Source organism: Lathyrus oleraceus, chromosome 1 (assembly GCF_024323335.1).
Source record: "Lathyrus oleraceus cultivar Zhongwan6 chromosome 1, CAAS_Psat_ZW6_1.0, whole genome shotgun sequence".
Classification (NCBI taxonomy): domain Eukaryota; kingdom Viridiplantae; phylum Streptophyta; class Magnoliopsida; order Fabales; family Fabaceae; genus Lathyrus; species Lathyrus oleraceus.
In genome coordinates this window covers 281,161,036-281,181,239 of record NC_066579.1, presented here as the reverse complement: position 1 = coordinate 281,181,239, position 20,204 = coordinate 281,161,036, and the positions used below count along the sequence as shown (strand labels likewise).

The window sequence follows — 20,204 nt, the reverse complement described above, 5'->3', positions numbered from 1 at the left end:
CACCCTATTTAATATAAAACGGGTGTAAATTGTCACCTATTACACCCTGTTTTAGATAAAAAAAGGTGTAATTGGTAGATATATACATTGAATTTTAGGACATTTACACCCTATTTAATATAAAACGGGTGTAAATTGTCACCTACATACATTGAAGTTAAACGAATTTACACCCTATTATAATTCAAACGGGTGTAAAATGACAAATATTTACACCCTATTTTTGATATATCAAATGTAAAATATCTTATAATTACATTTAATTTTAACACATTTACACCCTATTTTGTGTATGAAGGGTGTAAAATATCTCAATTTTTTTAAAAATATTTTATTTGAAATTTCATTAAACCAAATATTTTTATATATTCCTGGATATTCAATAAAAAACAAAAATAACCAAAACAAACATTTCTCTAATCTTTAGAATCTTGCACCAAGTCATACATCAACAAAAATTGTATTCATGTAAGAAAAAAATTCAACCACTTTGTTCATGTAACTTGTACCAATAAATCATTCATGGAACAAAAATATATCTATATATAAGTTTTTTTTAATCGCTTCTGTTTTGTCATTAAATCTTTCTTTTCCTGGTTCTCTTGCTCTTCAACCTTTTGCAAAAAGAATTGAGCCCAAAGTTGTCGGATGTGATCAATTGACTCTTTTTCATATGATGAGGTGTCTGTGAATATCTGCAAGTTCAAACATATAATAAATTAAACAACTACATGTTAAAACAATAATTTACATGTTTTTCATTAAATATATGTAATATAAAATACCTCATTGAATCTTTCAACAATACAAGCATCAATAATGTCAAACATATTTTTCATGACATAATATCCACATGCCCATCCGTTATCTTGTTGATGCCCCTGCATATAAACTCCTAGTTACATTAAAGCCACCAAAAACAACAACATCACAAACTTTTTTCCTTTTTCACAAAATTTGTACCAACACTAACTTTCTTCACTCGACATAGAAACACATACAATTTTAGTTGGTTCAGAGCATGTACAACTATAATTTTATCACCATAAGTGCAATTCAGTAATAAATATACTACATGTTTATAATGATAACTTACAAATATAACTTACAAATATACTACATGTTTAAAGCATTGCTTTCAGTTTTCCAGAAATAAATTATCTCTAGTTAGCTTCCATCTTTTCTCTATCACAATTAAATTTGAAAATTCATTGCCAAAATGTCGATGCTTTCAGTGAAAATCTCGTAAAATTATTAGTAAATTTCTTCCGTTACTTTATTAAAAAACTTGTGTAATGATTTGATGTCATGTATTAACATCGTCAATACCATTAGTGATCATCAAAGATAAGACCAGAAATGAGAAGATCTTACCAGAAACTTGTGATTCTCAAGAAGGAGAGGAGAGAAGGTTGTACAAAATTTCTCTATGTCAGCATTTATATCACCGGTACCTCCTATCACCTCGATGAACTTCTTCCTGTCTGGAGCAAGCTTCATGACTACCTATAGAGTAAACATTCGATGCATTCCAAATGGTATTCAGTTCCACACACTAACCATCTTTGATGGAAAAACAAATAACCACAAATAACCGAAAAACACAAAACAAGGAAACATTGACAGAGAAAGAGAGACAAGGGAAAACTGCATGGTGTTTGAGTGTTTGATTCAAGTTGAATTGACAACTGTGTAGAAACTAGAAGATAAAGATGTCATCTTTATTTTATTGTCTTAAATGCTTTCAAGCTCAAATCTTTTATGGAACTCGGATATGCTGTAAGTCTAAATTATAGCAAATTACAATAGTCTTTTTGGATAGACTTTTGTTAAGCTTAACTACTAGGATAAGTACTTGTGAGACTGTTTAGAAGAGTTTATGAAAACAGCTTATACATAAGCTATGTCCATATGCTATTTTCAGCTTATTTCTATAAGTTCTCTAAGATATCTTATGAAAATAATTTATAGCATATGTAAAAACAGTTTAAATTTATTTTATCTTTTGTTATAAAAATAGCTAATACATAATAATAAGTGTTTATGCTATAAGTGTTTATGCTATAAGTGCTTAATTAAGTTGTTTATCCAAAAAAAATGTAGCATTCACACAATAAAGAGCAAAGATTGTAGAAAAATGACAGCAGAATATGTAACTCAATGCATTTCCTAGGAACATTCAACAGACCTAGGCCAGTGTGAAGCAAGATTAAATAGTAAAGCTCAAATAAATTCTATTTCTTCGTAAAGTTTGAGGATTGCAACAATAAAGCACGAAAAGAACATTACAGTGAAGCTTGAGCTAGCAAGCCAGCCATGCCACTTCTTCAGAGTCTTGTTGTATGCATCTGTACATGCTTGTGACATTGGCCAATCTTTATGCTCAATCAAGTTTTGGAACAAAGCCACCAAGAAATCCATTGCTCTGAAGATTTTCAGGTTAATAAAATTAAATTATCATAAATAATATTGTGTGACCAATTAATAACAACTATATCAGGTTAATAAAATTAAATTATCATAAATAATATTGTGTGACCAATTAATAACAACTAGCAGTAAGCTAAGGTCTCAGGTTCGAGTCCCGCTAGATGCAAACGATTCCTGTGTTGGGCCAAATCCAGACAGATTGCTCTAGCTTTAAATAGGGCCCCTACAAGTGGATGGTGGGATTGGTTCCCTTGGATTAGTCAGTTGCAAGGCCGGATACCAAGATTTCAAAAAAAAACTAAGGTCTTGTCAAAAATATTAATAAGAATAAGCTGTCTCACCACCAAATAATAATTACGATTATGATATTAATACTTGAACTCAACACACCTTGAGGAAGATAACCTGACTATTAGAAGCGTGACAAGTCCAAGCATCATTATATTGTACATCTATTTATTTAACAATTCAAACCCCCCTTTCTTGTTTTTCTCTACCTTCATATTTTACATCTATTTATTCAGAAATTGTGTAATGCAAAAGCTTATGTCCATAGCACCAGTTAACCATTTATTCAAAGTAGACATGAAACAAGTTCAGGCTTGGTCTTTCCTTATTCACACTTTAGTTGCTTCATGACATATTCATAATGTTATACTCTCACGTTTAATATCCAGGCATGCATAGATTATGCATACACATGTTAATATTCTTAATTTCTTACATTAACCCTAAAACAAATTATCAAAAAATGTTCTCTAGAATAACAGAACTGAGAATGTCAAACAAACATGAAAAAAAAGTTAAATGGAAACTGCATGGTATTCATTAATTACCTTGTCAGCCAAAGAAGCCCATTGGTACAACTGGATGATGATTTAGCGGTTTTACTTTCGATCTCTACTTGTACCAAACTGTACAGGATATTAAATCTTGATGGATTGGATGAGTATAAAGTTTCCAATCTCTGCCATGAAAATTAATAAGGTATAAAGTGAGACCATACACCATATAATAAGGATATACTTCTTGTGGTACATGTACATACCAATAATTGTAAGAAAAGCTTAATCATGAGAAATAAAGACCCACAAACAAAAAACAAAACGATTTGCAGCTCAATATCATAATACAGCTTCACCGTGTCATCATAAGAAATAAAAAGGAATACATCCAGAGCTGCTAGATAGATATGACGACCACATTGACCAGTATTATAAATCAGATGTTGCGGAAAATAGAGGTTTGTTCAAATCCCATTACCCTAAAGTGCTATAGCCTCTGTATTCAACACTTTGTATTAATAGTGTATCGTGGAACAATAATGACTTGTTCAAATTCTGCTGTATTATAGCACCGCTATTTGATAGCATTGACAATGACATATACATTCAAGTAAGAGTCAAACAGAGCAATTGGCAGAAACATACCGTTATATTACCACCTATGTCGGATTTAACAAGGGTCATAGCAGGTCCAAACTTATCTGTCATATATAAATAAAAAAATCAGTATTTCACTTTTTATGACCTTAGTACAAGTATTCATATCACTTAACGCATATGTAAGCACTATACAACAGAATAATTCACAGTCTACCTATTGTGTGTACATATTGAAGTTATAGAGTTATACCATAGCATAAAAATTACTTATTAGTGAAGATGAATACTATGACACTAACGGACGCGTTGACACCGCTAATGTCAAAAACATAAGACACGAACACCAATACATAAATATTTGTTTATACATCATACTTAAATAATATATGAAAATTATTTATAAAAGATTTAAGTTGATAATCAAAATATATGAGTGCATATCTAAATTGAGAATTTGATTCATTGCAAAAAAATTAATATTATAGAACTAAATGATAGTTTTTCACTTTCATTCATTCCTCTACTACCGGAAAGCTAAAATATATGTCTGTTTGAATTTTATATATAAAGAATGAAGTGTCACCGGAAGGAAAGCCAAGATTGAGAATGGCCAGCCATGTATCACACCAATAGCAGAGACAACAACTGCTGCAGCATGTTTATCAAGAAGAAATAAACCCGAAGCAAGAGAGATTGCATACATGGGAAACGAACTTGACAAGAAACCTGAACAATGAAATACTTTATGTGAGGTTGAGAATCATCATCAAATGCAAGTATGTATAATTATGAGACAAAAAAGAGCAAAAGTCTCACTTGTGCTAGCAAAGAAATAGTCGTTGGTTAAGCACGGCATAGCAAGTGTATAAGAAGCAAGTCGTTTTCCATACTTTCTCGAAAGAGCTACCACAAGAACAGTCTACGTGGACAGCGAGAGAAAACCAACAAAAAATCTCACAGCATAGAACACTCTAACCTACAACAGTAAAAGACAAAGGTGTCATGAAGAGCATATGCAAGGAGAAAACTTCAATCTACAACAAATCAATAACCAAGCACGAGTGCAATCTTACTTTTTGATCACCAAACAACCACAAAGTTGGTCGAGCCACTATTTCATGAAATAAAAGGTACAAATACGAGAGAAGAGAAAATTGTGAACTGCAAAACAAACACACCAGAACTCCATTGTCAATACCGTAGCGAAAAAAATAGCTTAAACTAAACCTAAAATATCCCCAGCCAATACTGGGTATTGAATCGCAAACTATAAAAGAAAAATATAGTTTCAAGTCGCATAGAGACTTGGGGAATTGAGCTAACAGAACTATAAAAGAAAAATATTTTCAAAAAAAATCAACTACTGTTATTTCAAGTTCAAGAAATCGTCAATTCTGATAGTTTCAGAAGAAAACCAAACACACAGACACACTTCTATCATATGTTTGAAAGAGAGAAAATCAATAACATTCAACACCGTAAATCCAAACAAACTAACAAAGACAGGAAGAAAACTGAACCATACAAGATGAAAGTAATGATTTAATTAATAAAAAGACGTCGATACAACGAATTGAAACAATGAACCAATTCGACAAATTGAAACACCCAATCAAAAATACAAATAGAGGGAGACAAGAAAAGCATATTCGAACCTAAAAATAGATTTCTTTGATGAAGAGAATGTCAATCGAACCCTTGAAGCGATGAGAAGAAGAAGCATTTCTTAAACTCTTTAATGAGAAACGATGAAAAGCAATTTCTAGAAGCGATTTTGGGGAGTGATTTCTGGAAGTGATTGTGGGAAACAATGAGAAACGGTGAGTACGAGTGATTTCTGGAAAGGGTGGGAACAAAACTCAAAATCAAGAACATTACCCTAGCGATTTCTGGAAACGAATTGATTTCTGGAAGCGATTACCTTAGGGATTTCTGGAAGCAAGAGTTTGAGAGAAAACTGAAGCTGAAGCGTGAGTTTACTGAAGCGATTACCTTTACTGAAGAAAAGTAAGAACAACAACGAATGAATCAACTTTAATATCCAAAGCAGCTTAAAAGAGAGTATAGAAAACGGTAAAGAAGAATGATGAAGCCGTTGTGGGTTGTGAAGATTTCCGAGCAATCACGTTCTTTGTTCCTTTTTCACTATTTCTTGCACTTCATCGATGATGAAAAGTTTCTAAAATGTGAAATGAAAAGAAAATTTGGAACATGAGAAGTCATGGTTATATTTTAGGCGGTAATGATAAATTGTACTTAGGGATTCCTAAATTTACACCCTATTTTAATATAACGGGTTTAATATAAATTTAATCATTTATATTGTTATAATTATACACCCTATTTTTAAATATAGGGTGTCTATTGTTATATTAATATTCCAAAATTTACACTCTATTTTAATATAACGGGTTTAATATAAATTTAGAATTTAATATTGTTATAATTATACACCCTATTTTTAAATATAGGGTGTCTATTGTTATATATTAATATTAAAATTTATTATTTTTTTAAGAAAATTTAAGATTAAACAAATAAGAATAATAAAAGTTATTGTTTAAGGCACGAATATTTTATTTTTATTTTTAAATTTACACCCTTTTTTTGAATATCAGGTGTAATATAGAGTTGATAATAAATAATATTTGAATTTACACCCGTTATTTAAAAATAGGGTGTCTATTGTTACGTACTAAAATTCAAAATAAGACTTTATTTACAAAACTGCCACCGCATTTGCTTTTTACACCCGTTTTTTGTAAAACGGGTGTAAATTTACAAATTATATTATTCTTTTTGTACTAGTGAGAGTTAAAAAGTGTTATTGAACCTCTATAAGCAAAAGTTATTTGTTAATGTTTAAATGAATCTTATGCTTATTCTTTATTTAATTCTATTGTATTTTTACTTTTGTTTTATTTCTTTAGTACCTTAATAATCACTATTTTGTATGAAAAATCAATTAATTTTAAATCAAGAGTTGAAAAGTGTTTTTGAACCTCCATAATCAAAAGTGATGTGTTGTAGCTTAAATGACTCTTATGCTTGTTTTTTATTTAATTCTATTGTATTTTTACTTTTGTTTGATTTATTTAGTACCTTAATAATCACTATTTTGTATGGAAACTCAATTGATCACAATATCAAGAGTTTAAACTGTTCTTGAACCTCCATGAATAATAATGGTCAAATGTAAATTGATGTCTGTTTTACAAAAATAATGTATCCAATAACTTTCCAACATCATTCCGAGCATAAATCCATAGTTTGTTTGTCATGAGGGTGAACAAAATGGCCAAATCAAGCAAACATATACTTCTGCATTTTGTTGATTTTCGAAATTTTTTTATTGTTTATTTTTTGATTTTGAATATACCATTATGTTCGTGAGATTGATTAGATAAAATTTCATTATTTATTTGCTTAATTTCATGAAAAATTAAGAAAGTTATGGTGTTCTTACATTTTTGTTGTAACCATTTTCTTCCATTTTTGTTGCTATGAGATTAATAATCAAATATGGGGTTGGAGAAGATAAAGTCTCCTCACACCCCTTATTGCTTAGCACACTTCTACGGTGCCCCCTCATTTGGGTCTAGAGCATTTTTCTAGCCACATCCCCAATTTTCAGTCTGTTTTTGTCTTTTGCATATTTTATTTATTTATTATTTTCTTATTATTGCTTTATTTATTTATTTTTATTCTTTGTTTTATTTTCTTTAGTTTTTAAAGTTATTTTACCTCTTGTGTTGATAGTGTGCCCCCTCCCTTTTATTATTTCTTTTATCTTTTTATTGCTTTAAGATTTAGTTTATTTTATTGTATTTTTAGTTGATGCATAATTATTAATCCAAAAAGACAAAATGACTATTAAACCAACCTTTCAAAAATACTAAAATCAAAGGTGCTACATCAAGTATATTTTTCAAAATCATTTCCAAATCCCTTTCAATTTCAAGTGCAAATTAAAACCTCGACCTATATCGAGTATTTTATCCAAATTAAACTAAGATACTTAATTATACTTAAAACACCATTTCATTTAGAGATGAAAAGAGGGATGACCTCGAGCCTTCGATTCCTCTCCTCAATTGTTTGGGTTGAGTTCCCTTAGCCAAATATTCAAACAATTGTCATCTATTAAACATTCCTAATCTGATCAAATACAAATCATTTTTGTAATTCCTTAGACGAGAAAGGAAGTGGTCTAGAGCCTTATATTCCATTCCCCGAATACTTGGATATGAGTTTCCTTACTTGACCATTCAAAATACCCTAATACCATATAAATCTTTTCGCAATTAAGGATAAAAAGTGATATGGTCTAAAGCCTTTTATTTCTCTTCTCAATTATTTGGATACGAGTTCTCTTACTCGACTATCCGAGTAATCGTCATCCAACAAAATACTTAACACATCAAACCTCTATTTCTCGCGCCCCATGCGATCGAAACCTTTTCAGAAAGAATGTTGTTTAGTTCATTCTAATGTGAATACAAACAAACGACTTAAGTCTCCAGTTGCAAGCATAAACAACGTTTAACCGTTCAAATGCGATCTAAACACTCGTTCACTAAAATAAACAAACCAACAAACCGTAGCACCTCAAACTATGAAGCTTTGATTTCTTCATTGTACTCAAGGATACGTTGGAGTGAGACTCGCAATCTCATCAAACACCCGAATAAAAACATTTTTGCGACCCCTTTCTTTCGCATATTTTATCACTCGAAGAAAACAATGAACATAAGCTAACATTCAATAGCAAACTTAACTAACAGATTCCCGTTGAGTACAACAGACGTGAAAGGTGCTAATACCTTTCTTGTAATCGTCTCTCAAACCCTGAATTTGGTTGCGATGACCATTTTCTATTTTTAAAGATTTTATCGACATTTTCCTATTCTTTCATTGGAACAAATAAACTTCGGTGACGACTCTTTTCGAATCATTTTTAAGCGACCATCGCGGAGAATCATTTTTCGAGATGCGACAAATAATATATTAGTATATAATAGTAGTACTATGATCTGTATTTTATTTTGACATCATGCTATTTTATTGATCTCGATTGTATGACATTTTTGACACACACACACACACACACACACGCACGCACGCACGCACGCACGCACGCACGCGCACGCGCACGCGGACGCGCACGCGCACACGCATACGCAAACGCACACGCACACGCACACACGCACACGCACACACACGCACACGCACACGCACACGCACACGCACACGCACACGCACACACGCACACGCACACCACACACACACGCACACGCACACGCACACGCACACGCACACGCGCGACACACACACACACACCACACACACCACACACATATATATATATATATATATTATATATAATATATATATATATATATTATATATATATATATATTATAATATTATTATATATATATATATATATATGACATTTTTAGACAATATGATTTTATGTACAGCTATTTTTTATTTTCGATTGTATGGTATGATTTAAATCTGAATCTAAATACACGTAAATACATCATAACACGAAAAGTTCTTTTTGATACGTTATTGAGATATATCTCCGAAATATGCACAGAGATGCATCTCTGATCTAATTGACGTGTATAATGACTTCTGAGTGTGATGTATAATATGTTTTAAATTGTTACGGAAATGCATCTCCAAAATATTTTAAAATCTTCAGTATTTTGTGCGTCCGAAAATGTATCTCTGAAATCTAAAGACATTTAAATAATTTCGCATGATGATTAAGAAATATAAATGGTGTGTTTAGAAATTCTCTAAAAAAAAGTCTAAATTTAAATAGTTTCGCCAAATTCTTCTTTGGAATTAGGACAAAGAAAGAAGAATCCCATCCCTATTTAGGTTTGGAAATTATTTATTGTCGGTGCAAATAGGGCACTTGCCTATATTATGAGCTGATTGATGTCAATCCTATAATGTATTTAAATACCGAGTGAGTCCCCATTTCACTTTACACTAAACTTATTCCCCATACCACTCCACCATGTCTGAAACACCACCACTGTCTCAAACCATTGATCCCTACAAACATCTTCATCTTCTCCGCAACCCCGACAGCACAATCACACGCTTACTCCAACTTCCACACACCTCACCTTCATCAGATACAACATTTCCAATCACTGTCCTCACCAAAGACATCACAACAAATCAAACAAACAAAACATGGGTTCGATTATTCCTACCCAACAAACCACTTCCCAACAACCAAAAACTACCTCTCATTGTTTTCTTTCATGGAAGTGGGTTTATCTTAGCCAGTGTTGGTTCAACTATGTTTCATGATTTCTGTGTGAATATGGTTGATGAGATTGGAGTTTTTGTTGTCTCTGTCGGGTACCGTCTTGCGCCGGAGCACCGTTTGCCGGCGGCGTATGATGATGCTATGGAAGCTTTGTTTTGGATAAAAAGTATGGAAGATGAATGGTTGAGACGTTATGTTGATTATTCTAAATGTTATCTCATGGGAAAAAGTGCTGGAGCTACCATTGCTTACCACGCAGGTATCTACAAAATCATTTCCCTTTTAGAATTAAAAATCATCGTTATACCGAAATCTTTGACAATAATAATTTAGTAAAACACATTTTGTTAAATATTTTTCTAACCCACTTTTTTTTTATTCGTAAACAATTCTGCTAAATTTATGTTAGAATAACATAATTCAGTAGGTCTGATGATTTTAATATGATATGTCAATGTCACATAAACAGTTGCAGTTTCGGTACTGCTATTGTGGCTGTTTATATATATATATATACACTAAGATGGGTCTTTGAAGTTTAATTAATATAAAAGAGTGATAAATAGTGTATCTCTTATAAGTAGTGATGATGACAATGGGTGCAGATTGAGTAGAAACTTATCCTAGTCCTTGATAGGTTTCCTCAAGGGGTAGGTGTTGTTATATGCCGGACCCATTCAACAATTGGCGGAACACTGAATTGACACAGAGCCCATTAAAGAGAATGTAGCTCAACAAGAGCCAACAGGGGATAAGCTCAAACCAAAGCATCATAACAAACTAGCATGAACCCACGATTTTATCAGGATTTTGTTAATAGCTAGTAACAATAAGAATAGTAAAGTAGTTATGATTCAATAATAATAGTAAAGTAGTTATGATTCAATTATGTTAGTTTGTTACAGACCCAACCCTGTGCAGCAACACAGACCTCAAATTTAAAAGGTCCTAAATTTTAAAATTTTTAACAAGTAAATAAAATGTTATTAAAAAAATTCAATAATTAAAAAAAATGTTATGATAAAAACTCAATACGTACAAAAATTAAGATTGATCAAAATTCAAAATAATTATAATTAAATTTATTTTTAACTAATACATAATTGTATATTTTATATATTTCTTTAGTTATTATAATTATATTTTTTTTTAAATTTGGGCCTATCTTTGAAATTAGAACAGGGCCTCCGAAATGATTGGACCGACCCTGGTTTGTGTATAAATCAATCTCTTATACTTTTGAAAGGTATTAAAATATAATTAGTGAATGAACTTTGGAGTTTGGCATTGGCTGAAAGAGTGTTGTTTACCTTTACGTATCAATGGGTGCTTTCATAATGCGCAACGAAGAGATTGTTGAGGCACTCCGTGCCATGGAAGCAAACTTCAAACAACACACTTACACCTAACACACCTAAATCGTTCGCTTCACCGCATCCCTCGAACAATAAATGGCATCCACTGATGCACACCTCATCGAGTTATCTGAAAATGTTAACCGGAAAGCATCCAAATCCAACACATCACCGTCACCATCCAACCTCACTTCCACCATAAAGATACTTCGCCTCAATGTTCCCCATTTTGACAGCTAAGGATTCGAAGATTGAATTTACAAATCAACAAGTTTTTTACCCTCCACCAATTATAACCTGATTCTCGCCTCACCATGGTGTCGTTCCATCTGGACGATGAAGCTTTCTTATGGTTCCAATGGATTGAAAAAAGTTGTGCAATCCGCAATTGAGGTGATTTTCTCTACGAAGTTGAGGAATATTTTAGCCTTTCGGTGTATGGAAATCCATTGGGACATATTTCTATGTTGATCAAACATGATAAAATAGCTTGATTTCGATCAGAATTTGATGAGTTGATGACGTGCACCACCGACATTAATGACGCTATGTTTCTAAATTTCTTTGTTTGGGGAGATCTTCCAGGAACTGCTTCTCTCCCCATGGGTGAATCTAACTGATGCCATGGCATGTGCACAATTATATAAAGGTAAAAATGAAGATCTTCGTGGGTGATTTAGTTGTGAGGCCCGTCTGTCTGATACTTCCGAACAACCATCGTAGGAATCCCCGGAAAGTAAGGCGTTAATTCTGGAAACCAACAATCCATTTATGCTGCAATCGTCTCCTGCAAAGAAATCCCAACTCCCTATCAAGTGGTTGTCACTAACAGAAAGGCATGAAAAAAGAGACAAAACTTTATGCTTCAGTTGTGATGAAAAATTCCACTCTAACCACTGCTACGAAATTGAATGATGGTGATGCGCGACCATGACGAAGAAGAAAAAAAAGAAGACAATGGGCTTAATTCGTACCAGGCACTACATAAGAGGAAATACCATAAGAGATACCATAAGTAAGTTTACACTCTCTCTCCAATCCGGTAAGTTGATACATATTTTAAAATTTAGCCAAACACCAGGAAGAAAGATCAGAGGTGCTAATAGACACAGGCAACAATAATAATTTTGTTCAAGAAAGCCTCATTCAAAAATTGGGCCTCACTATTGAGACTGCTAAACATTTCAAGGTATATATGGGTAAAAAAAACTTGTGTGTGTCAAAAAAAAATTGTGGGGGTGCCACTAATCATACAGGGTCGTTTGTTTGAAGGGGACCTTTTCGTCTTATTGATTTGTGGGTTGAATATTGTTTTCGGCATGCAATGGTTACAAACATTAGGCTTATGCCTCCATGATCATAATGCTCTCACCATGGAATTTAGATGAAAGGGAAACTAGTTCGATTGTTGGGCGAATCTCGCTCCAACCCGAGCTTGGTCAGCATCACACAAATGAGAACTATACTTACTAAAAGTACCATAATACCCCCCCCCGGTCTATGTAGGGGTTATCTGAGGGCTTTGAGGTGTTTTGGTGTTGTAGTAAGCGCATGCAGCGATGGTGAAAAGCTCTGTATCCAAGTGGTTTCTGAGCGCGCTAAGGGACATATAACTCTAAAGGTATCTTAGGAAGCCTCCTAACATAATAAAGCAAGAGGCATGCTGAAGGTGATTCCCTGACGCGATTCTCCTCCCTAAAGTCCAAAGGATGATACAATAGAGATCCCTGAAGAGGATATGGAAGGCAAGTGCTCTTCACTAGCAAGGAACAATCCTCATTATCAGTCCTCCATGTGGATTGATCCAACATTCACGCCTTAAAGTTTACCAACACCACCTCTACCCGTGTGACTTCTACCTAAGAACTCTTAGATAAGAGACCTTACTCACTCCCCCCCAATCACAACAGTGATATAAAATAAGAATTACAAAGAAAAGAAGACACTCTTCAAAGACACACACTAGATCTTACTTAACAGCTTCAATCAAGTAGACACACACTCATGCTTAAAAGCTTAGAGTGACAAATTACAACTCAAAAATCAGACAAATTCAATCATCTATGGATGAATTGAATGGCTTACAATTTACACGACCACACAAGACTAAAACCCTTATTCTCTCTCAATATTTCGTTCGTTATTTCTTGTGTATCAAATCAGGTTTTCCATGTCCTTTTTATAGAAGCATTTGGCTGGGCTTGGACATCATAAAACCCTAAAACTATTTTCCATTTATATCTTCTCATGACAGTTGATTAGATCTTTTTGGAAAATAAGTTAATCTCGTTGTAATTACTGATTGATAGCGTGTTCAATCAACTCATCAATCATACACAAATTTGCATTAAAAATGCAATCACATAATACATAACAATCAGACTGAATGTTCTGTATACAGATGTCATGACATCGGGTCTGACATCTCAGTAAAATCCTGCATAATCACATTTTAAACATCCTGCAGGTACAAGTTATCTTATGTTAAGACAACACATGTGACAACTTGTGAAAACCTCTAGGTTTTACCAAAGTTGCTGCCAACACTTAGAACCAACAAACTCCCCCTTTGGCAAATTTTGGCTAAAACATATATCAGTCCATTTGTTCACAAGAGTAAAAACATATCAGCAGTTAAGCAGCAGCAGAAGCAATAACCACACAATTACTAGCTATAATAGCAACTAGTAATAAACACACAATAAACACATATGTGCTTCTTCTCCCCCTAAGTCTGTTCAACACAAACATCTCCTTCAACAACAACTGCACCTGTAACATTCAAAACCTCCTTCTGACATCTCCTTCAACATCACTGTACAACACATAACATTATTTTGTTCAACATCAGTTGTCACCTGTTTAGCCTATCTAGCTACTTCAACATATATTAACTGCAGCTCTCCATATCTCCATACATTAACTGCAGCTCTCCACATATTAACTTCTCCCCCTTTTTAGTCAAAATAGACCAAAGTGACCAATTAGACAAAATAAATGTCAATCATTCCAACAGAGAATGTCACAAAGGATGTTATAACATATAAAATGTTAAAACAAAATGTCAGGTGGTACAGAACCATAATTATACACAGCTACATTAGCTGAGATAATCAGAAATCCAGAGAACTCATAAAGAGCCCAAAAATTACATCATGGCATCAAAAAAGACTTCCAAAAAAACTACAAACATCAAACAGAACACATCAAAGCATCCAAGCATCCATAACACACGCAGGGGGACCATCATCACCACAACTCAATCTAAGGAGCTAGCATCTTCTTCACCTTCAGATCCAGAACTGCCACTAGATTTATCTTGAGAGTCAGACCTCTCACTTGAGGTGTGGGCATCTATTTCCTTGGCTTCCCCAACATTATCCATCTCTCCTTTCTCTAAGCTACTAATTAGAACCTCTAAAGCCTCTTTCCTAGCCCTAGCCACCCTAATCTTAGTTTCCAACTCCTTACAGGTTTCTTTCAATTCAGCAATCAAGCCACCTTGAGAGGTTGGCTTCTTCATTGCAGATGTCATGACAATGTCATTGACATGACTGCCTTCAAATAACTTATAATGAATTGACAATGGAGGCTTCCTTCTACTGGGGATATCACTTGTGCTTAAAATACCAGGTTGCTGGCTTAGAATTATCCCACAAATAATTGAGGGAAAGGTAATTGGCAGCTTCACTGCATTGGTGGAAGCATGTCTAACAATTTGTTCAAACATGAACATTCCATAATCAAAGTTGAGCCTGGTTCCAATAACATATATTATCCTTCCAAGAGCATTAAAGATTGTTGAGATGTGGTTTGTTGGTAGCCATTTGGCTGACCCTATCTTATGCAAGATAGCATATTTCACAGTTAATTTACCAACAGAGAGATGCTTTTTGCTTGGCCATTCCTTTACTTGTCCGGCAGTGATTGTCCTACAAACTTCATTGTTTGTGGCCTCTAACTCAACAGCTCATTCTGTTCCTCTTCCTAGGAACTTATTGATTACAGTTGGGGAGAACCTTACACACCTTCCTCTAACAAACACTTTGCAAAACTCTTTGATGTTCTTATCAGCAATATCCTTCGGGATGTTCACCACAAACTCCTTCACAAGACCTTCAAAACATTGGGGTAATGCACTAACTGTTTTCATCGAACCAGCAGACTTGATCAACTCCATAACCTCCTTCACTTCCACAACATCCTTTCCTAGTTCCCTTTCCACAGCAACTCTCCTCTGTATCACAAATTTCCACTTGGCTGCACCATCTTCCAATGGAAGGAAATGTTATACAAATGCACAGTAGCAACCTTGGTAGGAGATTTTCTAACATTTGGTTTTTGGCGGGAGACATGTCTGGGACATCGTCTTCAACATCATCTTCTGAATCAGAACTTTCTCTGACCTTTCTCTTCTTGACTTCCACTTTACTCCATGTCTTTGAAGGACCTACAGCAGCAGCCTTCTTACTAGTTCTGGCTGTCATCATCTCAGCCACATACCTGCCTTTCCTGGTCTTCATTCTCTTTGCAACACATGTCTTCAAGTGATGAAGCAAGGTGTCATCTTCCTCATCTGAGCTCTCTTCTTCCAAATCAATCACCTTCTCAGCAGTGTCATGCTTCTTAGAGTGAAAGGCATCTACAGGTTTCTTACTATGCATGGTTTTCCCTAAAGAGCACAGTCCTTCTACAACAATATCTTTCTCTGACCTAGATGAATCATCATCTTTCTCATTTTGAGGTTCCACCTCAGGTGAAGGGTCCCTTCTAGACAGAGGAGTCGAAACTCCCTTGACTGAGTGTCCTTCATTTAGGATTCTTGTGACCGTATTCCTAATGACACGATCAATATAATGCATGTCATCCTTAGAGGGAGGGTTATCAGAACTGTTACCTTGATTATTTCCTGCAGTGGAAGATGGACCAGGGGTGTCGCCTGGGATGACTGAAAGAGGAATAACTTCCAAAATATCTTCATCCAGAAAATCCATGGAGGGTGTTCTTGCTTTGTGAGTAGGTTTAGAACCAGAAGATGAAGGATGTTGTGACATTTTGTTGAACTTGTGAAAGAATTTTTATTGCCCTAGCAGAGACGGTCGATACAGTTTGAGGAAGATGGAAGCGGTTGTGCTGAGGTTGCGTATGAAAATGGTATAGATGGTAGTTCCTATACTAGGTAATGATTTACCATAAATGGGGCACTTTCTTTTAAGTGGGCAGAAAATATTTTTATTACCTTTTCCACTCCAAATTAATTGCTATAAATTCTCATGAATACAAATCCCTAATTTCCCTCTTAAACATTCAAATTGATTAGCATCCAAAGCCTTTGTAAATATGTCAGCTAATTGCATTTCAGTAGTAACATGCTCTAGGGCTATGATTTTCTCTTCCATTAATTCTCTAATAAAGTGATGGCGAATATCAATTTGCTTTGTCCTGCTGTGCTGAATAGGAATCTTGGAAATATTTAAAGCACTCAGGTTGTCACAGTACAATGTCATGACATCTTGTGTGACATTGTATTCAGTCAACATTTGTTTCATCCAAACCAATTGAGAACAACTACTTCCAGCTGTTATGTATTCAGCTTCAGCAGTGGATAGGGACACACAATTTTGTTTCTTGCTAAACCATAATATCAAGTTGTTCCCCAAGAAGAAACATCCTCCTGATGTGCTTTTCCTATCATTAGCACTTCCAGCCCAGTCAGCATCATAGTATCCAGTCAGCATGGATCCAGAACCATGAGTATATAACATTCCATAGTCACTGGTGCCATTGAAATATTTCAATATCCTCTTCACTTGGTTTATGTGACTGACTTTTGGTTCAACTTGATATCTAGCACAAACACCTACAACAAAGGCAATGTCAGGTCTACTTGCTGTGAGATATAGCAGACTTCCTATCATGCTTCTGTACAAACTTTGATCTACACTAACACCATTTTCATCTTTGGAGACTTTCAAATGTGTAGGAGCAGGTGTCCTTTTATGACTTACATTCTCCATGTCACACTTCTTAACAATGTTCTTGGCATATTTGCTTTGAGATAGAAAGATAGAATCTTCCATCTGCTTGACTTGTAGCCCAAGGAAATAGGTCAACTCTTCGACAAGGCTCATCTCAAACTCAGACTGCATTTGTCTAACAAAATGTTCGACCATCTGATCTAACATCCCACCAAATACAATATCATCCACATATATTTGAGCCACCATGAGTTTTCCTCCTTCATTCTTAACAAATAGGGTTTTGTCAATACCTCCCTTCCTGTATCCATTGTTAGTAAGGAACACTGTGAGTCTCTCATACCAAGCCCTAGGAGCTTGTTTCAAACCATAAAGGGATTTCTTCAATCTGTACACATGCTTTGGAAGATTTGGATATGTGAATCCTTTAGGTTGTTCAACCTATACTTCCTCATTTAAGTAACCATTCGAGAAGGCACTTTTTACATCCATTTGGAACAGTTTGAACTTCAAAATACATGCCACTCCAAGCAAACGTCTAATGGACTCAAGGCGAGCTACAGGGGAAAATGTTTCATCAAAATCCACTCCTTCAACTTGAGTATATCCTTGTGCTACTAATCTTGCTTTGTTTTTAGTAACCACCCCTTGTTCATCAGATTTATTCTTGTACACCCACTTTGTACCTATGACATTTATTCCTTCAGGTCTAGGAACCAGTTCCCATACTTCATTCCTCTTGAAACCTAACTCCTCCTACATGGCATTGATCCAGAACTCATCAGTCAAGGCTTCCTGGACATTCCTAGGCTCAATCTTGGACACAAAGCAACCATGTGAGATCACTTTCCTTGATCTAGTTGTGACCCCTTTATTTGGGTCTCCTATAATGAGATCTTTGGGATGATCCTTCTGAATTCTGATGGAGGGTCCCTTGTTGATTTTGTCATCTGCAGGTTCAGCTTGAGGAGGTTCACTCTCATTATTTTTGTCTGAGAAACCAGCTGGGGGATCATTTGGAAATGTCTCAACATCGTCTGTGACATCAGTCTATTGATCATCAACCACAACTATGATAGATTCCATCATTACTTTTGTTCTGGAATTAAAGACTCTATATGCTCTGCTGTTTGTTGAGTAGCCCAGAAATATTCCTTCATAACATTTGGGATCCACCTTCCTTCTTTGTTCACTATCAGTCAAGATATAACATTTACTACCAAACACATGGAAGTATTTGACTGTAGGTCTTCTCCCTTTCTAGACTTCATATAAGGTAGTATGAGTGCCTTTCTTCAAGGTTACTCTGTTGTGAACATAGCAGGTTGTGTTCATAGCTTCAGCCCAAAAGTGGTAGGGCAATTTCTTAGCATGAATCATAGCTCTAGCTGATTCTTGAAGGGTTCTATTTTTCCTTTCCACCACACCATTTTGCTAGGGAGTAATGGGAGATGAGAACACATGACTGATTCCTTCTGATGCACAGAATTCAACAAATTTGCTGCTTTCAAATTCCTTCCCATGATCACTTTTGATTTTAGTAACTTGAATTTCCTTTTCTCTTTGAAGTTTTAGACAAAAATCTTTGAAAACTTCAAATACATCAGATTTTTCTCTTATAAAATTAACCCAGGTGTATCTGGAGAAGTCATCCACCACTACATAAGCATACTTCTTTCCACCAAGGCTTTCCACCTGCATGGGACCCATCAAATCCATATGGAGAAGTTCTAGCACTCTGGAAGTGGTGTCATGTCCGAGCTTCCGATGTGACATCTTTGTCTGTTTTCCAATCTGACATTCTCCACAAATTCTTCCTTCATCAATCTTCAATTTGGGAATTCCTCTAACAACTTCAACAAATATAATCCTCTTCATTCCTTTAAGATGCAGATGGCCCAACCTTTGATGCCATATCTTCACTTCTTCTTCTTTAGCTAGAGAACACTTTGAAGAATAACCAGTTTCTTGAGAACTCCACATATAGCAGTTATCCTTAGACCTAACTCCTTTCATGATCACTTCATTTTCTTTATTAGTAATCAGACATTCATCTTTTGTGAAGTTTACAGTTAAACCTTGGTCACATAGTTGACTAATGCTTATTAGGTTTGCAGTCAGTCCCTTAACAAGTAGGACATTGTCAAGATTAGGAACTCCAGGGCAATTAAGCTTACCAATTCCCTTTATTTCCCCCTTTGCTCCATCACCAAAGGTTACATAACTGGTGGCATGAGGATGAAGGCCAGTTAGCAGGTTTTTGTTTCCAGTCATGTGTCTGGAGCATCCACTGTCAAAATACCAATCTTCTTTGGCTGAAACTCTAAAGGAAGTGTGAGCTATCAGACTTGTAACATCATTCCTAGGAACCCATTGTTTTTTGTTGACAGGTTTGTGATGTTTGGGTTTAGGTTGATGATAAGAGGGACTAGGATAGCCATACAACTTATAGAAGAATGGTTTTATGTGGCCAAATTTTCCACAATAATGACATCTCCATCTTTGATGTTTCCCTTTCTGATGTCTTCCTTTATGATGTTGTGACATATGATGTGACATCTCTGGTTTGTTCCTAGTGTGACTGCACTTGGGTTTGGACTTTGGTTTGCTACCAGTGTGGCTGCACTCAGGTTTAGATTCATTGAACCCAATGCCAGACTTGTCTCCTGTAATTTGTCCAGTCTGGAGAATTTTGTCTAAGGTGTCAGATCCATTGTTTAGCATTCTTACATACTTGGTCATCTCATCTAGTTTGGAA

At 34.9% G+C, this 20,204-nt stretch overlaps 2 protein-coding genes across 2 annotated transcripts in view; one reads left to right on the top strand and one right to left on the bottom strand.

The window, feature by feature from the left end:
* Positions 1–524: 524 nt before the first annotated feature.
* On the bottom strand, positions 525–5,520 carry LOC127130509 (glycolipid transfer protein 1). The gene is made up of 10 exons (XM_051059504.1): positions 5,471–5,520; positions 4,889–4,976; positions 4,632–4,791; positions 4,399–4,541; positions 3,861–3,916; positions 3,267–3,397; positions 2,290–2,425; positions 1,375–1,506; positions 786–881; positions 525–695 (listed from the first exon to the last, which is right to left on the bottom strand). The coding sequence occupies exons 5-10, from the start codon at positions 3,897–3,899 to the stop codon at positions 540–542; spliced, it is 690 nt and encodes a 229-aa protein (XP_050915461.1). The 5' UTR covers positions 3,900–3,916; positions 4,399–4,541; positions 4,632–4,791; positions 4,889–4,976; positions 5,471–5,520; the 3' UTR covers positions 525–539.
* A 4,219-nt stretch (positions 5,521–9,739) lies between these two features.
* Positions 9,740–20,204, top strand: part of LOC127130500 (carboxylesterase 1) — a 32,476-nt gene continuing 22,011 nt past the window's right edge. The window contains exon 1 of the mRNA XM_051059498.1: positions 9,740–10,372. Coding sequence (XP_050915455.1) covers positions 9,853–10,372 — 520 coding nt within the window. The 5' untranslated portion in view covers positions 9,740–9,852. The remainder of the gene's footprint in view (positions 10,373–20,204) is intronic.